General features: G+C 33.9%; 1 protein-coding gene and 1 long non-coding RNA gene across 2 annotated transcripts; one reads left to right on the top strand and one right to left on the bottom strand.

Annotated features, from left to right (window-relative positions):
• Positions 1–1,725: 1,725 nt before the first annotated feature.
• Positions 1,726–14,774, bottom strand: LOC129311176 (uncharacterized). The gene is made up of 2 exons (XR_008593250.1): positions 14,636–14,774; positions 1,726–2,246 (listed from the first exon to the last, which is right to left on the bottom strand). It is a non-coding gene; the product is annotated as an uncharacterized LOC129311176 (long non-coding RNA).
• Positions 12,862–15,142, top strand: LOC129311175 (pectate lyase-like). The gene is made up of 4 exons (XM_054953246.1): positions 12,862–13,248; positions 13,421–14,084; positions 14,172–14,414; positions 14,614–15,142. Exons 1-4 carry the CDS (start codon positions 13,013–13,015, stop codon positions 14,827–14,829), a joined length of 1,359 nt encoding a protein of 452 aa, XP_054809221.1. The 5' UTR covers positions 12,862–13,012; the 3' UTR covers positions 14,830–15,142.
• Positions 15,143–15,234: the final 92 nt, after the last annotated feature.

The following is a 15,234-nucleotide window of genomic DNA, read 5'->3' as shown; positions in this document are numbered from 1 at the left end:
AATCCTCATATTCCGCATGAAATGGAGGCTTTGTTTAGCTATGGTTTAACGTAAAACTGGTCACTGTCTGTCCTTCTAGCCTTGTGTTTCTCAAACTTTGTCCGAAAATTAGATACTTACCGTTGATCCTAACGTCTTTTTTTTTTTTTTTTCCTGGCCAGAACTTGATCCTAATGTCATGCTCAAGAACTTCCCCCTTTAAATATAAAGCATTTCATTATTTGATGGGATAAGCTCGTGAATCAGTTCATTAATTGCCAAAAAGAGCGTTCCATAATGATTAGGCTTTGGCTAGGGTTGGCTTCAAGGCTTTGGGGTAGAGAATTGTTTGTAAACCTAAGGCCAATCTCAAGCTTCAGCCTTTTTATCAGGTCACCAGGATTTGCTTGTTAACTCGAGTTCTTGTCTTTTATTTCACGCTATCATGCCAATCTCATAATTTCAACGATGAGACATGAGGACGATACAAGTGTCAAGGGCCTATGAAGTGATCAACTGGTAATGCAGAGACAGTGGATAAAATAAAACGAGCAGGCTCCTTGAGCATAATTCTAAGTCAGATTTCTGAAAATGTGTATAGAAAAAGCATATTTTAAGAGATGACAATCATTTAAATAGTGTTCAGATTACTTGAATGATTGATTAGTCTTATGATGATTAACTGTAGAGATTATCTTGAGTAACCAAAAATAAATAAATAAAATGAGTGGGATGTTAAATGACGTTTAGCTTTCGTTCAGGCAAAAAATTGCGAGGCAAAAATTGTCGTTTGGCGGAGGAGAACGAGTGTTTGTTGAGTGATATAAACAGCTGCTTATTTTGTTTATCCAGTTCCATCGTCTAGGCAAGGTGCTTATCTCGAAAATTTGTTTGATCACAATATATAAACTATTGTGATTTTTATACTAAGTTGTGATATTTATTTAACAAGAAGTGAGAGCTGTGTGTTGGATAAATGTGTGTGGATAAAGTTGATTTTATTATCAAGAAAATTCTTTTGGGTGAAATATTTTTTGTTTTTTGTTTTTTTGTTTTTGCCAAGAGTTTATTTGAGTTAAGTTGTAAGGGCTCACTAGAACGTGTACAAAAATATTTACAGATCGATCACTAATAAGATTCTTACATCGATAATAAAATTTAATCTCATAACCATATAAGTTATGCACCAACCAGACTAACCTTTGTTAGCTTTTTTGTTGAAAAATTTTCACAATTAATTGAAGGGTTGTAATGATACAACCTTGGATAAAGCTCAAATGTCAATCCCTAAGCTCAAAATAATAGTGGTCTAGTCATAGTGCTAGGCCTAAAAATGTGCAGAAACAAGTTGTATGTGGATTCCCCTTATTAAAAGTGACATAATGTTTGCTAACAGGAGTTGGGTCTAACAAAATAAGCTAATCCCTCACAACATAATAAATCAAGGATCAAATTCTTGTTAGAAGAGATACTCACATTTAGCGTTTGATAATGCTTCAGACAAGACTAATGGAAGGATACCTATAACATCCTACATTTCGAGCATTAAAGTACAACATTAGGATGCTCGATTAGGGTAATTTATGTCATAAGAAAAATTGTAGGTAACTACATACTTCACAAGAATTGCCAGCACTTATTAAGGCAAGTGAGTATAGCTTATATATGAGCAGTGATCCAACTGAGTAGTATATTTGGAAAAAGTATCTTGACAATATTTTATAAAAGTAAGTGCTCAAATATGCATCAAACAAACTCATTTCCTCGAGAAATTATAATTGTTGATAGTTGGGTCAATTTTGGAAGGAAGTTTTTAAAGAAGGCAATGTGCGCCCCATGCTCTTTTCACATGCATGAAACCTCTTGTTTTGAGTTAAGAATCATGAAATTAGAATATCATCATTTGACATATAAAATGCAAGAGGAGATAGCTTTCAAAATGGTCACCATGCAAACACATGAATACAAAAGTGCCATCACCATTTCTCCACTTAAAGAGAAGTCTTCCTTTGTCCTGCTCATTTCTTCATTTTGTCCACCATCTTGTGAGAGAGAGAGGAAGAGAAATATGCAGTTTAAAGCAAGAATCAAAGGTAATCAAGTCTTTCCTTAGGTTTTCCATCATTCTCTCCTAGAATCTTGCATTGAATCTAAGATATAGTGACTTGACCTCCCTCTCCTTGGCCGAAAATTCTAACTATTTAGGAGAAGAAATGCTTGAATTTTGGTTGATTTTTGCCTTGCATGTTGACGATCACAGTAGAAAGCTTCAAGATAAGAGTTTCATGTTTGATTAGAATTGTGATTTTGTCAACAAAGTCCATCTTCAGTGCTCATCACACTGATGAGCGTGACAATAGTGCTCATCATGTGCTCATCAATGTGAAGAGCACTAAAGATGGACCCCAAACTTTAAGCTAATTTCTAGACTTGATTAAAATTTCGGGAACTTGAGAAATATTGTTTAATGTTGCTTCACGTTTAAATAAAATGCTGAAAATGTTTAGCAACATGTTCTAGATTCAAAACTAAAGATAATCTGAGCTACAAGTACAAGTTCATCATTGTTCAGTTTTGAGCCAGGTTGATTGTGTGATAGTTTCTAACTTGTATACTTTGATTCTAGCTATGAAATTTGGACCAGTTATAGAGGATAGGATGAGCTTTAAAATGAGTCCTATTTTGTCATGAAAAAAGAAGTATAAAAAATGTTGTGATTTTTCTAATTTGAGATTAGAAATTTGGAAATTATTAGAAGTGATTTTAGCTAAAATGAACTTTGCTTATGATTTTGGAAGTATGAGTTCACATAGTTATCAATATGATATTTTTATCTTCCAATTACATTTAAGATGAACAAATGGACACTAGAATCATGATCAAAGGAGATTTATAGAATTAGTTATGACTTTTAAAGTTTGGGTTTGAAATCTAGAAATAGCTATGTTTCAATATCAAATAGTGAGATTCTCAAAGTTATAAGTTATTTTTGAGGTAGTGGTTCTTCTGGAAATAATTTTCTCTTTAAATAGGACATTCCAAAGTTTATTTAAAGATCCAGAACAAGCCCAAATGATTTTTCTTGAACTAGATATGATTTTTTAAAATTAATATATAATTCTAGAAAATAAATTAATTAAGCCGAAACTTGAGAATTCCCCAATAGGCTATGTGTTTCATGATTTGGGCCTAGACTATACTTGGGCTATTAAGGTACTTGTTTTTAAATGACCCATTTTGTTTTTTAAATATATATATATACATACCAAAAACCAAAAAAGAAGGAGTCACAAAGAGTCAGGCGACTCCAGGAAAATATTATTAAATGAAAAGTAAATATGAGAAATTCTCAACACACATCGTAGTAAATAAACATACATTTTAATAGAGTAATAAAAATTTACAACTCACTTATAACATATTCTTAATTAATTTTTTAAAAGTTACTACTATATTAGATCGTAAAAAAAATTTATATACTTAATCTTATATATTTAAAATTTTTGTTTTCAATTAAATTAAAATATATAGACCTTTTATAAATTAATTTTTCTATAATAAACTTTTATTATTAATATTATTAATATATTAAAATTCACTTGTCTTGATTGAATTAGATAAAAATATATTAAATATAAAAAATTAAGTATTCAAATACTACGAATGTCATAAATGGTTTGGATATCACACACATACAATAAAAAATGCCTTGCATGTCAAGAGTATTGAATGGCCCAATGGGTGAAGTTCTGGCCCAATGGCTTGGATATTTGCATCATACATACATGCATATATAGTAGAGAATGAAATTTAAGTACAATGGCTACGTCAAAGTTATTCTCTGCTATTTGCGCACCCTTCTTCTAGGGAGGAAGATGATCAAGTTTCACGTCGTTTAAAGAAAGTTAAAAATGGAACAGGGTTGATTGATGGTGGCATCTTATTTGGCCCTTGGCCAGCTCTCGGCTCCAAACAAGATGATATCAGCAAAACGAAATTACCTTTTGCTCATAAGTTGAAAGGTGTTGCACGGGAAGGGGATGAGGAAGAGGATGATATTTAAAGCACTGATGAAGGTGCTTATGAGGATGATATGATGGCTAATTCCTAGAATATGGGTGACTAGAGTAAGGAGCCAAATTTCCAAACTATAAAGAACCAATCAAGGCCAAACTTTCCAACCTTTGTATTCTCAGACAAGGCTAAGAAAAGACTATACAAGGCTCAGAAGCATGTGATCATCGTGAAGCTTTTGGATTAGACACATTGGTTTCAAAGCTCTTAAGTCATGCCTTCAATCTTTTTGGGTAAAGAAGGGAGTTATAAGATCAATTGATATTGGTCTTGGGTACTATGTGGTAAACTTTCCTAACAAAGAGGATTATTTTTTGGCTTTAACTCGAGGGCCTTGGATGATATGCGACCATTATTTGATCGTGAGACCATGGGAACCAAGGTTTAAAGCTTAGAATGCAACCATTAATAAGGTAGCTATCTAGATTAGATTGCCGAAGGTTTTCTTAGAGTACTATGGCTCTTACAATGATTGGGAATAGAATTGGAACAACAGTGAAGGTAGATATCAACACATCATGCCAGCTAAGAGCTCATTACACACAAATCTGTGTTCTTCTGGATTTAGGAAAACAATTAATGTCTGGCTTCTCCCTTGATGGTGAGGATTATTATCTATAGTATGAAGGCCTTCATTTGTTATGCTCTAATTGTGGTATATATACTCATCATGCTAATAAGTGTCCTGCTATCAACCCTTCTTACTTGCATAAAAAGTAAAGGAGAGCATGGTTGATCTATGGGGTCACAAGAGTACTAGTAGGGATGGAGCTAGGCCTTCCAAAGTGGTGAAGTACCAACGGACTATGGTGCAAAAACCAAAAAGGCAATGAAAGTCCCTAGAGAAGAAAGCTAGAATGGTGAAACAAAATGGCTCACGATTCAATGTCCTTACTGTAGTAGAGGGAGAGGAGAGAGAAGAATATCAGGTTGTAGGCTGTGAGGGGATGGGGCTTGACTTGCAGAGGGATATTATTATACAAGCACGTCATCACGTACAATAGACGAAGACAAAGAAATGTGAGTAGCAATCCAAAGAAAGTTATGAGTGAGGATGCACAACAACAGGAGACAAGAAAAGACGATGATACAAAAGATGAGAGTAGAAAAGAGGAAGCGGGAAATGATAAGGGGCACAACAAGACAAAGAGACGTGCTTATGCTAATAATAGGAGACAGTTATGATTATGTTGTGGAGGTTATCCGCATAGGGACCACATTAACATCATTCATGATATGGTGGTGATTTCTAACTTTTAGGATAACCCAAGGGATAAGTTAATGGAGGAAGTGGACCCAGGGGGTTTAATTTTTGGGCCTAGTTTGGAGAGCCCAAATCAAGTAGAAGATCACAAGAGTATGGACTCATATGAGTCATGTGTTCCTGAAACCCAATTTTAACAAGTTTTAGTTTGTTTACCTTAGGTTCTTTATTTATGGATTGTTTGTCTATGAATAAATTACTTTTTTGGAAGTGTAGGGGGCCCGTGGTAAGGGGCTCATCCAAAATCTTAGATTGTTGAATAGTGGGTCTATACCTACTTTTTTTATTCCTCTGTGAAACTCGATACAGCAATCCTTCTCATCTACAAAATATTAAGGTTTTGGGTTTTGATAGCTTTAAGGGTGTGTCCAGTAGTAGACTCTCAAGAGGATTACTGGTAGCTTGAAAAAGCAACGAGGTTGATATCACTATTCTTGAGGAAAATTGGTAGTATGTTCATCTCAGTTACTGTGCTTCAGGTTCTCACAAATGTAAGTGACAATAGTTTATGCGAGAGGAACTTTGGCATAGATTGAGACTTATGTCAGCGACAATCAACATTCTTTAAGTGGTTTGTGGTGACTTTAATGATATGGTCTCTACGGATGAAAGGGTTGGTGGTGGTAGGGGTAGCTTGGCTAAACTCAGATAGTTTAAGGACCAAGTTAAAGGTTGTGGCTTAACAGATCTAGGGTCAATGAGGCCAAAGTTTACATGGAGAGGACCTCTAATTAGTGGGTATCGATGTTTATATGAGCATCTCGATTGAGCCTTGGTGAACAATAATTTTCTCTCGATGTTTCAGATTGTAACTTGAAAGTGTTGACTCGTACAAAGTTCTCAGATCACAATCCCCTATTGTTGATTCCTTCTAAGGGTAATGGTATGCATTCTGGTTCCAAGCCTTTTTGTTTTGAGGCAATGTGGTTAATGCATGAATTTTTTAGTTTTTTTAAAAAATCAATTGGCCTTCGTCTAGTACTTTGGATCAATCTCTAGAGAATTTTAAATATGTGGTCTCTGATTGGAACAAGGAAGTCTTTGGCTTTGTGGAACAAAAGAAAAGGAATATTCAGGCAAGGTTAAACGGTATTCAATGTTCAAAAGCATTTCCTTGCTCTAAATTTCTTCAAGATTTGGAACTTAACTTTCAGTTGGAGTTGGAAGAGATATGTAGTTTTGAAGAAGCTAAATGGTTTCAAAAATCCAAAGCAGAATGGATAATTCAAGGTAATAGGAATACAAGATACTATCATTTAAAAACTTCAATGCGAAGATGAATAAATCATATAGAAAGTTTATGGAATGGAGAAGGAGAATGGATAAAATAGGAAGAAGAGTTACAAAAAATGGCATTAGAGCTTTTAAAAAAGCTTTACGAAGATGGGAATGAGGTTAGTAGTTTTTTAACCATTAAGACTAATTTTCTTGAGGTTAGTTTAACTATCATTAGTGATCTTGCAAGGATACCTTCTATTAAGGAAATTCGCTCTGCTCTCTTCACTATTGGTCCTTATAAGGCTCCCGGAGTAGATGGATTTTGTCCAATTTTTTTCAAGCAAACTAGGATATTTTAAGGCCCTCTTTATGTGAATTTGTGCAAGATGTTTTTAAAGGATCAGTTGCTTTTAATGTAGCAAATAGAACTTTAATTTCCCTTATTTCGAAAAGAGAGCACCCAGAAGTAGTGAGTCACTTTCGTCTTATTTCACTTTGCTCTGTGCACTATAAGTGTATAGTGAAAGTAATTAGCAAGCAAATGAAAAGTTTAATAGATGCAATGATCTCTCTGTTTCAAGAAAGTTTCATACCAGGGAGGCAAATCGATGATAATATTATAATTGGTCAAGAAATCATGCATTCAATGAACAAGGCTAGAATGAGAAAAGGTTTTATGGCTTTAAAAATTAATCTTGAAAAGGCCTATAACTGTATTAAATGAAGTTTTCTTCAACAAGTTCTCTGTGGTGCTAGTTTTCCACCCAATTTTATTACTTTGGTGATGAATTGTATTACTAGTGTATCTTACAATGTCTTATGGAATGGGAGTCAGACTGATTACTTCACTCTACCTAAGGGTTTGCGTCAGGGTGATCCAATCTCTCCATATTTATTCATTATATGTATGGATCGATTATCACATATAATTTGTGATGTAGTAAATAGTGATAACTAGATTTGTCTAAAAAAATAATAGTAACTGGGAACCTTTTCATGTCACTAGTCACGGCCCTTCAATATCTCATCTAATGTTTGTTGATGACTTGCTTCTTTTTGGAGAAGCTTCTTGTGAACAAGCTGGAGTTATTCTTAATTGTTTGAATAAATTTTGTGCTTCATCAAGAATTAAAGTCAACAAGAAAAAATCTTCAGTTTTCTTCTCGAAGAATGTACCAGAAGTGGTGAGAGGAAGAATTAAGTCTATTTTGGGAATGAAGATATCTGATGACATAAGTTGCTATCTGGGCTTTCCATTTTCTAGAAAACAAAAACCAACTAATCATTTCAGTATATTGTGGAGAGAGTTAATTCTAAACTTGCGAATTGGAAGGCAAATTGTTTGACTGTTGTTGGTCATGTGACTCTTGCGAAGTTTGTGATAAGTTCAATTCCTTTATATCCTATGCATGTTGCAAAACTTCTGACTTCAATTCACAGTGAAGTTGAGAGGATATAGAGGAATTTTATCTGAGGAGGTAGCGATGGTCGTAAGGGTTTTCATCCAATTAGTTGGGACAAAATTACCCAACCAAAGCAATATGGCAGCCTGGGTTTAAAGCAATTGTCTTCAGTGAATGATGCTTGTGGAGCGAAATTGACTTGGAAGCTACTTTTGGGGGAAAAGGGTCTCTGGTCAGATGTATTGCAACATAAATATATGCTTTAGGATGACGAGAAGCTACTTGAAGCCAAAAGTGGTGATTCAAACCTATAGAAGTTTATATGTATGCAGGAAGACTTAATTGATAAAGGAATGAGATGGCAAATTAGGAATGGCCAAAATGTAGATTTTTTGATAATTGTTGGCTTATTCCAGGGAAGAAGCTCTGAGAATACCGGTTAAAACCTCTCACTCAAGAAGAAAGGAGTAGCAAGGTTGCAAATTGGTGTTTGAGTGGCCCTTAGGATTATGCTAGAATGAATAGTGTGCTTCCAAATTCTATAATTCAACGCCTGATTTTTGTAAGGCCTCCTTTACGGAAAGCTGTTAATGATGTGATGTCTTGGTCTGCTAACTCTAATGGTTTGTTTACTGTTAAAAGTGCTTATTATATGATTGAGAAATGTCCTGTGGCATATTATAATCCAATCTATAAAGCTATATGGAGATGGAAAGGTGTAGAAAGGATCAGGTTTCATATTTGGCTGCTATTTCATAATAGGCTGGCAATGAATGCTTAAAGGAGCAAGTGGATGTCGTGTTTTGCCTTGTGTGACTGGTGCAATGATGGAGTTGAAGATTTTATTCACGTGGTCCATGATTGCTTATATGCTAAGAGCCTGTGGTTGAGTCTTGCTAAACCAAGTTATCATTCTGAATTTTTCTCCCTGTCTTTGATTGATTAGATTGCTTTGAATTTGAAGAAGAATTTATCTAATGGTGATTATACTAATTGGAGCTTGACATGGGGTGTGGGTGTTTCGAAACTTTAGCTGTGGAGGAATGACCATATTTTTAGGGATGATCATAGTCGACTTCTGATCCTGCTTCTGTTATATTAAAGTTAAGGAGAATTATGTTTTCCTAGTCATTCCTTGGCTAGTTAACAAGAAAATTCCAGGGACTTTGGTCATGATACTTGGTGCCCGCCTCCTAGAGGATGGATGAAGGTAAATGTTGATGGTGCTGTCCATCAAACTGATAAGCAAGTAGGATGTGATGTGCTTTTGAGAGATGATTTAGGTATGTGGATTGTGGGGTTCAGTTATAAACTGGGTAGATGTGAAGTGCATAAAGCAGAGGAATGGGCCATTCTCAAGGGACTGACCACGACATGGGGCAAGGGGTTTAGAAGAATTATTTTAAAATCAGATTCTAAGGGCACCATCGACAGTCTACGGGATGAGTCCAATAGTACCTACATGAGTTTGGTGAAGCTGGAAATCAGAAGTGTGCTGGCATTTACGTGGCAAGTGCAACTTCATCATATATCAAGGAACCATAATCAAGTGGCTGATGCTTTAGCTAAATAAGGAATTCAAAATACTTATATTTTTAGTATGATACCTCAACACTTGAGGGTCCTAGTACACGCTGACAATTTGGAATCTAAATCCCCAGCTTTGTAATTTTTTTCGAGCTTAGTCCCTCTTCTGTATTAAAGAAAAAAAAAAGAAAAAGAAAGAAAGAGCCGTTGTTAGTACTAGTGGCTCTAGTGCGGACAAGGGAAGGATAATTCAGAAATTATCCTTTAATTTTATTAAAGTTTTTGGGACTTAAATAATAAAGGGCTGTCGTAATAGGAAAAATTTAAGAAAAAGATCAAAAAAAGGAAAAAGAAATAATATACATAGATGAATAATGCCAAGGGGTAAAAGTGAGATGAAATGTGAGTAGGGATAAGGAGTCATACCTTCCTAATGTATCAAATAATATAATAATTCATACTATATGCAAGCAATTAAAGCAAAACACTTGCTTCATTTCTCAAATTCTACATAATATACAAAAATGCTTTTAGTTGGAAGGGGGAAAATACACGTTTGAATTGTGTTTAAAATCAAAAGCGAAAATGACGACAACAAAAAGTCCCTTGAAATATGCAAGAAGTCTTGTAAAATGTTATAATTCTCCTAAAGTTCTCAAAGAACTTTTTAACATTGATAAAAAAAAATAACTGCTCTAGCTCAAAAAAAAAAAAATCAGTGACAACTTTAATTTAAGTAATGACTATCTTTCTTCTAGTTAGGACTAGGACGGAACAACCAATTCAACTTCCTCAATGCAAATTTTTAAGTCACTAAAGTCCAACTGTTATAAATATTTGTAACTATTTTAATTTAAACAATGACTACTTTTCTTCTAATAATGACTAAAACAGAACAAGAAATTAATACTATAGTTTAAACTAAGAGTATTTTAGTCATTTCACCAAAAATTATTAATGTCTGAAGGATCTCTAAGGACTTGAGAAAAATTATGACGTTTCACAAAATCTCATTATCATTTGCATATTTTAGGAGATTTTTTCATTTTTCCAAATCAAAATGTCAGATAATTAAGAAACAATTTAATGAGTTCAATGAGTTTAAAGAAATACAACATAATAATGGGATTTCACAGTAATTAAATTGTGTTAGGACAAACAAGTTTCACTTCTATAGTTTCTATGTCTTGAAAGGGATTAGTTCTTATCTGTCGATTTGAAGATACTCTTAGCACACACTAAAAAGATTCTTCCAAGGGAGCTTTTGGTACTTCTGCTCAATATTTTAAAAGTAATGCATATCTGGCATTTCTAATTTATTTACTTAATATTAGAATGTCACAAAAAAAAAGAGTGACATTTCTATTTTTTTAAAAAAAATTATGAAACATGTGAAAAAAATTTACTATTTATTTACTTTTAACTTGAAAGATTTCTGGTCAATTCAACTGCATATCATGAACCTTCACATTCTTCCAACTTACAAGTGTGGCAATTTGAATTAAGCGGAAAATAGTATTTTTTTTTTTTGTAATCAGAAAATAATAATTTATATACATTTTTTTAATTTTCAAAAATATAAATTTTATCTTCAAAAATGTCTACTTTAGATTTATTTACCTTTTTTCTAAAATACTTTTATTAACAATTAGTAAAAAATCAAATATTAGAATATGTATTATGATCAAACATGTAGAAAATAAAAAGAGTATGATAATAAAGAAAAGATTATGTTTTCTTCTCAAATAAATATAAATAAATAATTTTAATTTATTATCATTAAAATTAACCAAAAAAAATATGTAGGAAGAATTTCAATTAAGGATTAGGGATGTGACTTAATTATAAGTAAGTTCAAAAAAAAAATTAAAACTTCAGTTCAATCCAAAAGGATTAAAGTGAAAATAACTTCAACAATAAAGAAATCAAAGTATCATTCACTTATTAATTTTGTCTAAGATATAGAATCATTAGTTATTAATTTTCTTACATCACTTGTTAATTTATCAATATAAGTTATAAATTACATGAATTGATCTGTCAATAATCATATAAGACTTAAACATAAGTTGTTCAATCATGAACAGCAATACTAGTTATCAACTTGCTAACTTTTTTTGTTAATTTATTAATATCAGTTATAAATTACTAACAAATCTTGTAATTTACAACTGATATTGCTGTTTGTCTAACAAACTAAGAGAACCCGTTTGAATTTCAGTTGAGTATAATTGATTATGAAAATAATTGATTAATATATTTAGTTTTAATTATAATTGATTATGTTATAACGCAATATGTCTGGATACTATTTTTCTAAAATTAATTTTAATAGAATTAAAGATATTTGAATAATTTAGTCAGAATCAATTTTAACTATGCAAATTACCATAAAACACATTACTTTTTAAAATTAAATTATTGATACACTTGTATCTAATATTATTAAATTTGTTAAATTTTATTTAACACAAAAATGAATTATTGACAAATTATTTATCATTAATATGGTAAAATGAGAATTAGATAAGTAGGTATAGATAGCTTAACAACAACAACAAAAAATCGATTTTAACCTCATTAATTGATTATTTCATGTATATGCTGTTTGAGTAATTTTCTTTTAAAAATCAATTTCCTTCCAAAAAAATCAATTTTGGTGACAAACCAAACAAGCAGTAATGGAATTTACAACTCATACTAATAAATTAATAAGTAAAGCAAGAAAATTAATAATTATTAATTCTACATTTCAGACAAAATCAACAAGAGTGCTTTAGTTTTTTTTTACTATTGAAATTATTTCCACTTTGATCCTCTTGAACTAAACTGAAGTTTCAAATTTTTTTGAGACCCACTAATAATTAAGTCATCTTTGGTCCTCAGTTGAAATTCTCCCAAATATGTATTTGAGTTGTTAAAAGAAATATTTATTATAATTAATAATTAAATTAAATTGTAATTTAACTTTTGATAAAAGTGTCACGTACTTTAAAAGCAAAAAATATTCACACAGTTTAGGAAAACAAACTTTAAAATCTTATAGTTAACTTTAAATTAATGGTTTATATGAACTTGAATCTCCTCCCTATCATGATCAGCGAATAGCAACACCCCATTTCCCTAAAGACTATATTGACAAAAAAGAGATGAATTGTTGCTATAAATAGAATAATATCAGTCACCCAAGCTTCAAATAAAGGAATTTTTGTAATTAACAAACTTAAGGTAACTCTGATTTAACGTAAAACAAGTCACTGCCCGTTCTTTCAGCCTTGTGTTTCTCTAACTTTGTCCAAAATTTAGATAATTACTGTTGATCCTAATGTCATGCTCAAGAACCTCCCCCTTTAAATATGAAGCATCTCATTGTTTGATGGGATAAGCTAACTCGTGAATCAGTTCATTAATTGCCAAAAAGAGAGTTCCATAATTATTTGGCTTTGGCTGGAGTTGGCTTCAGGGATTTGGGGTAGAGAATTGTTAATAAACCTGAGGCCACTCTCAGCCTTTTGCAGGTCAAAAGGTTGGAACAAAAAAAAATTATATGGGAAAAATAAACAGAAATAGTCCCTTATTTTCTTTCTTTTTCTTGATCTATTGGGTAGCCATTCCTACCCTCCATGCAAATGTGTTAGAGAATGAAACGTATTGGAAAGGGCATGCCAGTGAATTTGATCAGTATTGGCATGAAAGAGCCAACGAAGCTGAAAAAGTCAACAAGGAAGAATTTCAACCTAACCCCTATGATGTCGTAGGCAACCTCACCGCTAGTGTTGATAGGTAAGGTTTATGATGTCAGTTAGACCAAACCAATTATCAAGATCTGAATAAACTCACAAGGAAAATGTTTAATCACACCTCTTCGTGATCAATTAGAAGTCATCCCAGACCAAAATGAACTTTCATGGAACTTTTGAATAATAAGCTGACTTCTGTTGTTGCTCACAAACAGAATGCTGCTTAGCACAGGGGATGAAGGGAGGAACTTGAGACAGCGTATTGGCCTTCATGAAGGTCCATGCTTGGCAACCAATCCAATTGACAGGTGCTGGAGATGCGATCCCAACTGGGCGAACAACCGCCAGAAGTTGGCTGATTGTGCACTAGGCTTTGGGAAAGGCACAACTGGTGGAAAGGGTGGTCGTTACTATGTGGTAACAGATCCCTCAGATAATGATATGCTTAATCCCAAAGAAGGTACCCTTAGGCATGCAGTTACAAGGAACGGTCCTTTGTGGATTATCTTTCAACGCAGCATGGTGATTAAGCTGCAGCAGGAGCTGATTATGAGTGGGGATAAGACCATTGATGGCAGAGGAGCTAATGTTATAATCACCGGAGGGGCTGGCATTACCATCCAGTTTGTCAAGAATGTGATCATTCATAACATTAAGATCTTCAACATAGTGTCTACCAGTGGTGGACTGATTAGAGATAGCGAAGACCATTTTGGTTTGAGGACAAGGAGCGATGGTGATGGTATTTCAATCTTTGGCTCCAGCAAAATCTGGATTGATCATGTCTCCATGAGCAATTGCCAAGATGGACTCATAGATGCCATTATGGGATCCACTGCCATCACCATCTCCAACGGCCATTTCACAAAGCACAATGAGGTAAATCAAATTGGGATGTCTTTTCCCTAACTGGGTTTGGAAATGAAACACCATTTCCTGAACATTTTTTGGCGCCGTATGATGCAGGTGATGTTGTTTGGCGCCAGTGACAGCTATGCAGGAGACCAGATTATGCAAATCACAGTGGCATTCAATCACTTTGGTCAGGGACTAATCCAAAGGATGCCGAGATGCAGGTGGGGTTTCGTTCATGTGGTTAACAATGACTACACTCATTGGGAAATGTACGCCATTGGTGGCAGCCAGCATCCTACCATCATCAGTGAGGGTAACAGATTCATAGCCCCGAATAACATGTTTGCCAAAGAGGTATGCATTCACATACATATATATATATTAAACATCCATCTATGTTAAAAAAGCTTTTAAGACCCGTTGATCAGTCTATTCTGCACCAGTTAAATATCTCAAACTATGTTATGAACTCAACAAGTTTCTTTTGGGCAATCCATCAAACACCCGATATGCGTGTTTACGGGGTTAAAATTGGTGATGTGTGTTGGTGAAGGTGTGCAAGAGAGAGTACTCACCACAGGAAGTGTGGAAGAACTGGCAATGGAGATCAATCAACGACCTCCTCATGAACGGAGCGACGTTCGCAGAATCTGGGACTCAGCTTCCGGTGGGGACGCGTGACATGCTCAAGGGCAAGCCTGGATCATACGTCTCAAGACTCACACGCTTTTCCGGAATGCTCAAGTGCAGAGTGGGTCGGCCCTGCTAATTAACCTCCGCCATATTTGAATGTCTCTGCAGCGAGCAGCTTTGGCAAATGAGACCAAGACGAAGAAGAAGAAAGAGCAGGCAAGGCGGAGCTCACCGAACTGTGATCGATCCTCTATATAGTGTCTAATTTTGTTGCCCCTAGTTTTTTTTACTTAGCAAAAAAAAAAAAAAAAAAAGAAATATGTGAATTGAAAATTTTAACAACTGGGCTCTCACATCACACCATCTCTACCTTGTACTATCTATCTATATTCACGTCTACATTGAACACCCTTATCACAATATGATTTTTATGATATTGAAATTATATATGTGGCATCCGTGTGTGATGAGAAGAAGATAGATGATAGTTTCGTTTTTGTCACCTTACAGTACATCGTGTGTATCCCTTTGTTTCCCTCTT

This window comes from Prosopis cineraria, unplaced genomic scaffold (assembly GCF_029017545.1).
Source record: "Prosopis cineraria cultivar Desert tree isolate PC_DT_omini unplaced genomic scaffold, ASM2901754v1 PC5, whole genome shotgun sequence".
Lineage (NCBI taxonomy): Eukaryota > Viridiplantae > Streptophyta > Magnoliopsida > Fabales > Fabaceae > Prosopis > Prosopis cineraria.
Note: the sequence above shows the minus strand (reverse complement) of the source record. Positions and strands in the feature narration are given on the sequence as shown.

Coding starts and splice junctions, on each gene's coding strand:
- LOC129311175 (XM_054953246.1), top strand. CDS start 13,013: ATGGGAAAAATAAACAGAAATAGTCCCTTATTTTCTTTCTTTTTCTTG. Junction 14,085..14,171: donor ATTTCACAAAGCACAATGAG/GTAAATCAAATT, acceptor CGTATGATGCAG/GTGATGTTGTTTGGCGCCAG. Junction 14,415..14,613: donor ATAACATGTTTGCCAAAGAG/GTATGCATTCAC, acceptor GTGTTGGTGAAG/GTGTGCAAGAGAGAGTACTC.